The 12367-nt window shown below is 41.7% G+C and overlaps 1 protein-coding gene and 1 pseudogene across 1 annotated transcript; one reads left to right on the top strand and one right to left on the bottom strand.

Annotated features, from left to right (window-relative positions):
- The first annotated feature begins 418 nt into the window (after positions 1-418).
- LOC136535667 (cyclin-T1-4-like) lies at positions 419-6627 on the top strand. Its single transcript, XM_066528019.1, has 7 exons — positions 419-550; positions 1135-1427; positions 2047-2128; positions 2522-2659; positions 3324-3502; positions 3590-3741; positions 5209-6627. The coding sequence occupies exons 2-7, from the start codon at positions 1192-1194 to the stop codon at positions 6177-6179; spliced, it is 1758 nt and encodes a 585-aa protein (XP_066384116.1). The 5' UTR covers positions 419-550; positions 1135-1191; the 3' UTR covers positions 6180-6627.
- A 2607-nt stretch (positions 6628-9234) lies between these two features.
- Positions 9235-12095, bottom strand: LOC136540610 (uncharacterized; annotated as a pseudogene).
- Between the last annotated feature and the right edge of the window lie 272 nt (positions 12096-12367).

The following is a 12367-nucleotide window of genomic DNA, read 5'->3' as shown; positions in this document are numbered from 1 at the left end:
AGGAGGCTTTGCGCTTACTAACTGCCTCTAAAATCACTTTCAAGAGTTCTTTTTTTTTTGCTAAATTTATTTATTTTTATTTTGACTTCCACATTTGAAATCTGGATAAAGAATCTAGCACGTTTCATTGGATGCTGTATTTGTATGTTAAAATCTACTAGAATCTATTCTGTTTGGATGATATTATAGGATTCTAGGATTGTTTATCTGGATTCTGAAAATCTCCTGCGGACCAAACGGACCTAAGTTTACATTCAGAACATCTGGGCCTAGAGACACCGCTGGATTGGAACCAAAACTGTAAGGTCTGCTCCAGGCCCATGTAAATTTTGATGGGATCTCATCCGAGCAGGCCTGGACTCCTGTCCGCGTCTATCCATGCGGCAGAGCCCTCTTCGTCTCCCGTTCACCCCCACGCGTGCGCTCTCTCTTCTCTCTCCCGTGGCGCCGACTGGGCGACCGCCGCCGCCGTCCTCGCCAGGTGCCCAGGTCTCCGTCGGGCCCTTCGACAGGTTCCTTCGGGCCCTTATCTGGCTACAAGCACCACCAGGTACGCTCACCCATTCTCTTCCGTTCCTTCTGTGCGAAACCGACCACCCAAACCCTAGCTTAAGCTGTTTGTTTTCGGATCTGTTCTAATTACAAGTTTATAGATGATTACACCTAGTAACTTCGATTCTGTTTGCAAAAAAATTCGGGTGTACACCCATGTCCTCTACTGCGTCCTCCCTGCTGGAAAAGAAAGGGGCGGCGAATTATTTTGTGTATTTGGTCTGGCTTGGGTTCAGAAGTTTGTTAACCTCTCTTTTGCTTTACATTAATTATTAATGGTGGGTTGCTTTCTTATTAACAAATAGTAGGACTGTCTTAAGCCATACCACACCATACCATTCTTAAATATTGAGTATCATTATGAAATGCTGGCATGGTTGTATATTATTGGGCCTCTTGGCATGTTATGGAAGCATATACCATTCTATCATTTTCCGTTTTTATGATCAGTCTAGGAATTTAAGCTTGTCTGTTTGAATGCACATGCCGCTCTGTACATTACTCTGAAGCTGCATTGTGCCATGCCGTCCTTTTCTATTTCATGGTGCCTGTTGTAACACCAGTTATACCTTCTCTGTTCAGAGACTGATTAGGAGTTCAAGGAGCAAATCAATTCGTATCGAATATAACCAAGCTTACATGGCTATGGTGCCGAGTGATTCGTCACATCATGGAGTTGTGGACAATGGCCCCAATGGATGTACCCAGGCTAGGTGTGATGAAGCTAGGAAACTTGGTCCATCGTGGTATTTCAGTAGAAAGGAATTAGAGGAAAACTCTCCATCCAGGAGGGATGGTATTGATTTTAAGAAAGAGTCTAACCTTCGAAAGTTGTATTGCAAGTTTCTACAAGAATTGGGCATAGTGCTTAAAATGTAAGACTGAGACATTTATTTTCTTATATTATATATTGTTGGCTCTTCTTTGTGTTTCACTTTCTATAAATTCTAAGAACACTCTTTAAAATGAAGTGCTGCTTTGATGTTTCCATGATGCTGAAGCTTTTCAAAATATGTATCTATATTAGCTTATATTTGCTTATTTTTATATAGTCACTTGTGTGGTGGGATGCACATATCTACAATTGTTTGTGGTAACAATATATATGTATCTTTTTCTCCCATAAATAGTTGTGTATCTTTGACTAAGGATGGTCATACTGTCATCGAGAAGAGAGAAATTTGCATAGCTGTTATTGTATAATTTGAATATTGGCATACTTGACAGTCTGGTATTTGAAAATGGACTGAGGTTTTGCTGGTCTTTGTTTATTTTTGTGTGCATGGTTGATCTTGGTTGTTGCTTGCTAAAGTATGGCATTTTCCTTAGTGGTTATATAATCTTGATGCAACTTGCATTGCTTCTGTGAATCCTTCAGTTTTTTTAAAAGTTTTATTATATCAAATGGATTGTGTGTTCACCAAGTTTGCTAAATAAATACTTTTAGCTCATCCGTTTATCTCGTAAAATCTACCTCATCTGTGCTATTTTTAGGCCTCAAGTGACGATTGCCACAGCAATGGTATTCTGTCATCGTTTTTACCTTCGTCAATCCCTTGCAAAAAATGATAGACGAGTAAGTGTTATTCAATGATTGTCTCTAGTTTTGGTTTTCAATGGTTGCCAAAATTTCCGTTAAGCTTTGAGGTTTGTGCATTGCCTTAGAAACTTTTACATTTTGATATAATTTTATTTTGCTAAGTTTCAATTATTTGCCTTTTCCATTTTGTATCCCTGACTACTAACAAGATCTTAGTAGTTGATATGCCAAACTACAGGCTCATTTTTCACATTTTCTCTTGCATTCGTGTTAGAAACCGAATTCTTCTAGTATCTAGTATGATGTGAACTCTTTGATAGTGAGATACTTAGATATAGATTTACTCCTTCAAGCTAGGTATCACCCTGTCAAATGCATTTTGTTTCTATAGAATAGGCACCAATACTTTTTAATCTAATATCCACACAGATAATTGCCACAGTTTGTTTATTCTTGGCTGGAAAAGTTGAAGAAACACCTAAACCTTTGAGGGATGTCATCTTGGTTTCTTATGGGATGATTCATAAGAATGATCCTAAGGCTAGTCAGAGAATCAAGCAGCAGAAGGTAATGGTTTAATTTGTCTCTTGTTTTGCTCCAGAAGTCCTGACACTATCTAGTTTTTTCCTGCATGATTATTACTTTTGTTTCATACTCTTTACTTAGGAACTAGTACATTTTTTTAACTTTATAATTCATTGTGTCGTACACTTCTAGGATGTGGTTGTATTCTTGTATAGCTATTTATGCAAGAAAAAATTAGGTTTTAGTCCCCATTTTAATATGTAGATTCAAATCTCGCTACAAAGTCTTAATGCGAAAGCAGTTGACATCCACTTATGTTCCTGGGTTTGAGTGCTCATGCTACTAATATCAATGCTTAACGGATTATGATGCTTAACAAACATTTACTTACAAAATGATGATGGCCATCAATAGCTGCCATTGTATGCCCCTATTATCAGCTTATGGTTGTTCAAATCATCCGAAGGTGCTATCTAAGCTGAACTGTCTAATCTTGAAAATGTCTTTTTCTATAAAAAGTTATGCTCCTTTGTGTCGAGCACTCGAGCATGAACATTATGATAGTGTTATCCTTTTGCGCTTCCTGCTTCTGAATCTGCATATGGAGTTTATTTTCTGCATGCACCAGTTCATATTTGGTTAAAAAAAAGCCATTTATGTAAGAGTTGTTTCAACTGATATTAGTGCTTACTACTGCCTCTTGCAGGAAATATATGATAAACAAAAAGAACTTATTTTACTTGGGGAGCGAGTTGTACTTGTAACACTTGGGTTTGACCTTAATATTCACCATGCCTATAGGCCCTTGGTTGAAGCAATAAGGAGATTCAATATTGATAATAAAAGTCCACTTGCTCAGGTTGCCTGGAATTTTGTAAATGATGGGTATGCTAGTGCTACCCTTGCTGTTTTTTTTTGAAATTGCAGTTCACAGTTGTGTATCTACTACACTTAATGTTGTGCACTGTACAGGCTGCGTACTTCGCTTTGCCTGCAGTTCCAGCCTCATCATATTGCAGCTGGTGCTATCTGTTTGGCTGCTAAATTTCTCAAAGTGAAGCTCCCATCTGATGGTGATAAGCATTGGTGGCAGGATTTTGATGTCACGTGTCGACAGCTTGAAGGTTGGTCCTTATTTGCAAAGTTAGTGATGAAATGTTTCCACCTGCCCTACTTTGTTTATTTGTTCTGCATATGTTTTGATCGTTATTGATTGAATTAGCAGTTTAGCACCATGTGTTTGATGTGTCAAATTGAATTTTGTTCCTGTGAAACTTCTGGTTTTGAAGGAATGTATACACATCATAGATACTTATAACTTGATAACTTCGTGTTTTCTTTCTTTACTGCTAGCAGTTATTGACAAACTGCAGCTCCATTGAACTTATATTCGGGCTAAAGTAGGATCACTTTGTTCTCCACTGCATTAGTTAAGCACATTGTTTATTTTTTGTTAGCATTGTTTATAAAGATGAAAATATATTTGATGCCATGTTATCGTTTGGGTTCTTACTGTTTCAACTTTTTCATACCTTAAGTCATTATATAATTTAATTTCCAAAACTTACTTTTTAGCCACTTTATTTAAATTCTAGCATGCTCGAACCAATTCATTTTTCTGTTGCAGTCTGCAGAAGTAGCACATTTTTAAGCTATTCTAAGAAAAATAGGTACAATCGGAAGTGTACATTGTTATTTAGCCTAAAAAAAAGGGCTGGCCAAGTGAGGGACTTGCATTAGGCAATTTTCTGAACATGCTATGATGATATTCTGCCGCCAAATATGGAGTTTGATTTTCCATCTCGTGAAACATTCTTGTTCCTGTTGGATATTTCTAGGTGCTATGTGTCTTGCTATATTAGTACTACCTCCATTCCACAAAGAGTTATGTTTTGGTTTTGTCCTAAGTCAAACTATCTTATGTTTGACCAAGTTTAGAGAAGATGATCAACTGTTTATGGCACCAAATAGATTTACTATGAAAATATATTTCATGATGAATCTAATGATATTTATTTGTATCATAAATATTGGTTTTTTCGTATAAGCTCAGTCAAACTCTTAAGATTGTTTGATTTAGGACAAAACCAGAATTACACTCTTTGTGGGACGGAGGTAGTATGTTGCTGCCTTTTTTAGGTATATGTTGAAGTTGTCTATAAATGGGATTTTGATAGTGCACACATGCCTACCTTAAGAGCTTTGCAATTAGTAACTGGTGAGCATCTTCTGATTTGTACTGGTACCTTGTCACATACACCATTTTGGTAAAGGGGGCAAATACCTTACTGTTTGATAGGAACCAACCGATAAACTACTCAAGTCCCAGCTACCTTTTAGCTGTTAGAATATTATTAGTAGCCTCTAAAAGGATCAGCAAGCTTCTGTCCTTTTTGAAGCTGGTCTCTACTTGCTATGTATTGTTTAGCTTTGAGCCTTTGACTAAGCAGTACATGGCAATTCTTGTTTGTTATACTAATTATTATTTAATAACTTATTATAACAATGTAGTCTGACATGTGCTTATATTTCTTGGGTTCTAAGTTGCATCTGATCTGATGATAAAACATATTCGTTGTCCATCATTGCAGAGATTAGCAGTCAATTGTTGGAAATGTATGAGCAAAACCGTACAACGCAGGCACAATCATCACAGGGAAGTGAAGCCGAAGGGAGCTCCGCTGGTGTATGTAATCAACGTTCATCTGTAAAGTCTGAAGCAAATTCCAAGGAACCATCTGCTCATGGTTATCTTCAGGCATCCAGATCGCAAAATTTGCAGCATTCGTCCTCAACAAGCGCTTCAGGTCACCATGACGATGGGCACCCAAATTCAGACAAGCATATTTCTGGCCACAAAATGCTGCAAAATGACAATGCCAACCATGGTGGCAGCAAAGAAAAGAACAAAAGTGGAATCAAAACTGATACTGGTATGGACAGATTGCACCATGACAAAAAGTTCTCACCTGGACATCGCTATCCCATGGAAGAACATCAACCACATCGATCGGATGATAATTCCATTGAAACAAGAGATGGTGTTGGTGGCATTGAAGCTCCTGTTGTGTCAACCTCCAGAATGGATGCAATGAATAAAATTGACAAGGATAAGGTAAAAGCAGCTCTGGAGAAGCGAAGAAAATCGAAAGGTGGTTTTGCCACAAAGGTAAATTTGATTGATGATGATGATCTACTTGAGAGAGAGCTAGAACAAGGTATTGAATTGGCTGTTGAGGTTGAGAAGATTAAACAGGATAAGAAGCAGAACTTGTCCGATGGTAGCAAGCATCCACCAGACCTTCAAAACACTGACCAAGTAATGGAGAATGGTCACCATGTCAAGCAGAGTCTACCAACAACAGCTGAAGACATGGGCTGTCTGATGGACAGTAAAGAACAATGTCCTTCACCATTTGATAAGCAAAATGATGTTCCTGAGCACAAGTCACAGCAGCTTGATGACACATTGAAGCACCAAAAGGGCTATGACCATCCTCAGCTTGTAGGAAGCCCTGAGCAGGATGGAAAAGACTATAAGAGACCTAAGCTCGACGGGTAGGTTTTTGGATGGGTTTTTTGGAAACTGACATGAATTCATTGTATGATGACGAATACATGTTGATGAGCATGTGTCTTCCTCACTGGTGCCTGAAGACTGCTGCGCACAAAATTGCTGTGCTGTGGAACATCAAGATGATGTATCTGCAACTGATTGCAGTTTACAAATTGAGGAAAGTCGGGCAGCAATATTTATTAGGTTCCAACAAACATTGGTATATATGAACGAAACATGCGTTGATGCTCATGCTTCTGGTAACAGTTGCATTCATTTCTTGTATGTGATGTTCTGGTTAAAGTGATGCAAAGGTTTTGGCAAGGGCATGATGATTGTCCCTATCAAGGTCGCAAATATTCATGCAGCCTTCCTTTCCATTTTCCTAATTAAATGATTTCCCTTTTTTTTTATCTCTTCACATTTTCACTTTTTAGAAGTTTCTGTATATTCAGATTCAGATAGTAGGGTTTTCATTGAGTCATGAAATTCCACGGGGAAATTTTTGATCACATTATAGTGCTTCTATTTATTTTAGGGCAGCTCCAGAGCAAATTTTGACTCACTAGATAGTTTTGACTCTGATTTATTGTGGTCTTAGGTTACTTAGGCCCTGTTTAACTTTCTTGCTACGTAGAGAGGAAGAGCCCTCGGGGACATTCTGCACAGTTGATCAGTTGATAAGACCACGGAGGCGGAGGCGGGTTTGGCATTTGCCGTACGCGTGCGGCAAGCTCGAGCAGGTGATAGGCTGCATACGTGTTGTTTGCGCGTTTTTGTATTATGGTAGAGAAAAAATTTAATAAAACATACCTTAGCAGCGTCCTAGGTGGTCAGATGAGTAGTACATGAATGCTCGACCTTCCCTAGTGCAGTGAAAGCTATGCTGTTACATTTGATACTGATCAACCCGACTTACGGTGCCGGCTAGGGGGACTATGCCCTTGCTGCCGAGCCCCATACGTGTGATTAAGGCTGGATGCAGTACAAGCACTTGAGAACTTTGTGAAGCACAGCCAGCGGAGTATACAGCTTGTGATTTTAAATCACTTGAGGCACTTACAAAAGCTCGATCCAGTAGTAAATCATGGAAATGTATAGGTAATAATAATATATTAGTAGGGTTTAGCACTCCCATTCTGTCCTTGTAGTAAACAAGCTACTAGTACATACTACTAGTTTCATTGCCTGCTGAACTTGTATCGATCTACTACTGAATTACAAACATCTTCCAAATAAAGAATCCATTTTATGTACGTGGAAATGGAATGTAGTATAATTTGCAGGCCCACACAATGCATAATTGTGAATGAATGAATATATAAAGGAAACATCCATCACAGAGATTCAGAGGAGTAGATGCAGAAGGCTTGTAAACTGCTGGGTAAGCTAGTTTATGGTTGGTAGCCGATTTCGCCGACGCCGAGTAACCGGGAACCCGCCAGTCCTGGTTGCCTTCCCCCGGTTCGCTCGGCAACGGCCTCGAGGCGAGGATGACACTGCAGCCACTGGTGGCCCAGTGCTAGTGGGGGCACCAAGCACGAGCATCTCACCGGCCACAGACCGTGGGCCCAAGCGCTGCACCCGGCACACACAGCCACGTGCCCACGGGGATCGCGAGCTAAACGGGCCTCGGGCCTTCCCTCTCTCCCCAGCGCTAGTCGCGATTCGAGAGCCTGCTGGGCTGCGTTGCCTCCACAGCCCACACTCCAGCTGACCAGCTCTCCCATCCTCACAGTCACCCCGCGTCTCTCAAACTCAAACGCGGTTTGGTAGTGCTTGGCAGCTGGATTATCCCCGCGGCCTCCACTCTTTGGCACGACACGATGCGCACGCAGATCACCGGGTCCGAGTCCGACGACCAGTCGCTGCCGACCACCCCTCTCCGCATGTACACATGCAATTGAAAAACCCAACAATCAAAATCTTCCTGGGCATAGGTGACGAGTGCTTCTTCTCACCGACTCGTGCTCGACAAGCTGAGACCTTTGGCTCCGTTCGCGTGCCCTTAAACCCGGCTTGATCCGCTTTTTTTTTCATCCGGAACAGTGTTTTTCTCTCACAAATTCCTCCAGATTCATCCAGATTCCTCCAAAACTAGTGCTGATATTCTTGAATCTTGATCCATGCCAGAATTCTCAGTTATACCATGTAGGATAAAACTGTGATCTCAGATACAAATACCTTGGGGCGGTGTTAGTATAACATGGAAGTGGATCAGTTGTTTGATGCAAGTATTCACATTCTGCTGAAGTGATGATGACCTTTGTTGTTTTCCTTTGGCAAAACGCCAAAACTATTACCCCTCCGCACCCGAGAGTTTCTGATGTAAAACACTCAGGGAGTCAGGGATAAAAAGGCAGCACTTTCGTATCAAAGCTGTGACCAAGCAAGTCTGAGCAACACAAATAACATTCAGATAATATCTTACATCCTGACAAGCGACAAACACCATTACTCACGTAGCTTAGCATATAGATCGATCATCCAACGGGGAAAAAACAATTGAAAGGGGACATCAACTGGTATGATGATGCCACTGTTATTATTGTACTAATTAATAATACAATTTCAGAAAACCACATCTAGATACACGCATGCACAACACAGTGGAGCCTTGGGAACAATAATACAAGGCACTGGCAATTTTCTGTAGAAAGGAATTCTGCTGGGACATCTGAATCGGAGATTGCTTCACAGACCTATTCAAGACAAAAAAAAACACCAATCACAAAATTAGCTACACAACAGTTGTCCTGCCTTTTCCTCAAAAAAAAGTTGTCCTACCTGCACAACAAACTCAATCTATGCATATTATCCATTAATCATTACAAAGTCAACAGCCAAAAAGTAATGTCTGTTAGAGTAACTTAGTATTGGTGGAGTTTTAAGCAAATATAAATATCAGCACTGTAACCAACATGAAAAACATTGAGAAACCCCTAAATTTGTATCTAAATTACCCAATTATGTCATTATGAAATATAATAGAAAGTAACTCCTAATTGTATCAAGCTGGGCTACTCTACGACCAATGTATGAAATAAGTGTTGGTGCAATCTTGAATTTAAAGCATATTGTCACAGGTCTACTAACCATATTGCCTGAACATACCGTGAAATTCAGTTTCCTGACATGATACAAGCAGTCAAGCACACAGATAAAAAGTTCATTTTAACTAGGATAACTTAAGCTCAAAAGGTACTGCATATTTAGAGTACACATGAATAAGTTGACGGAAGAACATAGAAGTTCAAGCTTGACTAGATCCATCTGAGTATTCTTCGGTTCTTCGATTCTCTGGAATTGATCAACAGCAGATGCTTCACTCTTGCTCTTCCTCTTCTGTGGCAGTTTGTGTGCAGTCTGATGTTAGAAAACCAGGAAAGCCACACTCCCAACTTTTTGTCCGGGATCCAAGTTGGCGTCTCCTTCCAGCCAAATTGAATGTATTTTCTATACCTGAACAAATCATCAGCTACATCGAATTTTCTACTCCAAGTATTACCTAGATAGGATAGGCTGTTGTATGGGGACATATATGTAGAAGTGCTAACTCCAATTTGACAGCAGACAGCCACGACATGAGAGCAGGGTCTGTGAAGAAGCCGCGTCTTGTTGCATGAACATGCAGCACGTTTTCTGATTGTGCATTCTCCAAACTTATTCACGCTACCGGTAGATTTTGAATACAGGTGAACAGCTACACGCTTCTGCCCTGACCGAACCACAAACTTTTTAACATCATCCCCCAACATAACATTGTTGCCCTTTGTTTTCACGCAGGTCACCTGGTGCACCTGGGCCTTCTGCATTTTGAGATTCATCTCATCCTGGACACGTTGAGGGAACTCCATTGCTGGGTCGTTGATTGCTTTGTTTGCTGCGGCACTTGTGTTTTTGAAGTACTCTATGATGCGCTTGAATGTCACCTCTACTATGGCACAGAGTGGAAGCCACTGTATCCCATTGAATACATGGTTATGCTTATATGTATCAGATACATCAGTGCCCATGATGCCATACCTAGCACTATTTGTGTCATGCAAAAGTGACCACTTCTTCGGTTTCAGATGGATCCAATCAGAAAACTTTGTTATCTTCCTTTGGTTGTCATCTCTGTGATTTCCTTCTTCCCCATCCTGCACTGACTTCAGTTGGCTGCATGGTGCCTCAAGTTCAGCCCCATCATGCTCGCCTGACCCATGCTGCATTTCCTGGCTTGCACTGCTTTCTTTCTCTGCCATATATTTCGATGTCAACTCATCTAGCTCCTTCCAGATTTCAGCAAACTTACTTGGTTGCTTCTGCTGGCAAAGCCTCTTGAACATAGTCACCAGCTTCTTGTCACTAAAATACTCCAAGAAGTTTTCAGCAAGGTGTAGCATACACCACCGGCTTCGTACATCCCTCCATGGGTGCAGTTCATCAGGGTTATTCTGAATATCATCAACAGCATTTACCAACTCCATTTTACAGTCATGGATAATGCAGACACGAGAGCGCTCCTTCACAACTGCTCGCTTCACATTCCTAAGAAACCAAAGCCAGCTTTCCTTTGTCTCTCTCGGCAATAGCAAATGCTACTGGAACGACGCAATCATTAGCATCTAATGCAAGGGCAGTCAACAGCACCCCTTGATATCTCCCACAAAGTGGTGTGCCCTTAACACAAAGCACAGGGCGACAGTAACTGAAGGCATGTATGCACTGTGCAAGTGCCCAAAATATACAGTTGAGGACCCTGGAAATCCTTGCAGTCCACAACATCTGTATCCTTCATGTCAAGAAAACTACCTGGGTTCGAACATACTATGTTCTTGAGCAACAATGGGACATAGTAGTATGAATCATAATACGTACCAAATCTGAATTCCAAAGCTTTCTGTTTTGCCCTCCACATCTCAGGGAGACTGACCTGCTTGCCATATGTGTCAGCACAATCAGCTGCGATTTCCTTCACTGTCATTGTTAGCTCATGGTCTTCCAGAATGTGCCACAGACGAAGATTCTCATCATCACTTGGCATCACAACCATTGCCAGTTGGGAGTAACCATCAGGTACTGCTTTGAACAGAACATCATAGTGCTTGAGTTCAGCGGAGTCCACATACAACATGAGCTGCTGAATCGCATTTTTTCTCTTCATTTTATTGACAAAGGAAATCAATAAAAAACAGGTCTTCCAGTCCAACATTTCGAAATACCATTCTGGATCATGGTCTAGACCGAAGACACCGAGGAACTCATCATAGCAGTATTCTTTGAAAAAACCCACGATATGGAGATCTTGTGTCTCTGGATGAAGCCGGAACAGTTTCAAGATCCACAGCTTCACATCCACCAATGTCATCGGCCACGGCTGCGGCAGCTCCGCCACTATGTGGCCGCATGCATTCAAATCTTCTATTCTCCCACACAAGATCTCTTTGGTGTTTCTTCTGCTGTGCCCGTAATGCACCTCGATGTGATATGTTCTGTGATCATATACACCGAACAATGGCACAATATAAATGCGACAGATTCCGACGAACGAAATTAGATTCAGGAAAAGGCTAGTTGGGATGAGTGCGGTGAATAGTAGAGAACGAAGCCACGAACACGAACCTGTGCCTTCCGAGGCTTCCGAGGGGCCGCCGGGGCCTTCCGCTTCCTCCCAACGGTTGTGGCACCCTGCAATCTCAAACATGTAAACATTAGCCAAAGGGAGATGGCGAATCGACAATACAAGGAGGGTGGTGCAGCGGAGGAGATAACATACGGGATTGGAGCCATCGGAGACCGGACCGGACGCGTCGGGGCCGGCGGCGGTGGAGGACGCGCGCGGTGCCGTCGATGTCGCGCGGGTGGATGAGCCCCCGCGCTTCCCCATGGACGGGTTTCGTCGGAGGCGTTGGTCTCGCGAGCTTCGACTCTGTGTCAGAGTGTGACTGTGGTGGCTGGCGGCGGGGAAAGGGAAGACGTTCCCTCCATCTTCAACCTCCGTCGGGAATTCCTCCCTCTCTCTCTTCTCCATTAACAGAGAATCCGAGCTCCAAAGAGCCCACCTCCTTTACTCCTGCGGCAATTAAATTCCACAATAGTGCTGCTATAACGTTGCTCTTCAATATCCCTACATCAAATGGACGTTCCTCCATTTCCTCTGCCCGTTACTCCGGCCGCCATTGATGGCAATGAACCGAGCTACATTCCCG

This window comes from Miscanthus floridulus, chromosome 2 (genome assembly GCF_019320115.1).
Source record: "Miscanthus floridulus cultivar M001 chromosome 2, ASM1932011v1, whole genome shotgun sequence".
NCBI lineage: Eukaryota > Viridiplantae > Streptophyta > Magnoliopsida > Poales > Poaceae > Miscanthus > Miscanthus floridulus.
Note: the sequence above shows the minus strand (reverse complement) of the source record. Positions and strands in the feature narration are given on the sequence as shown.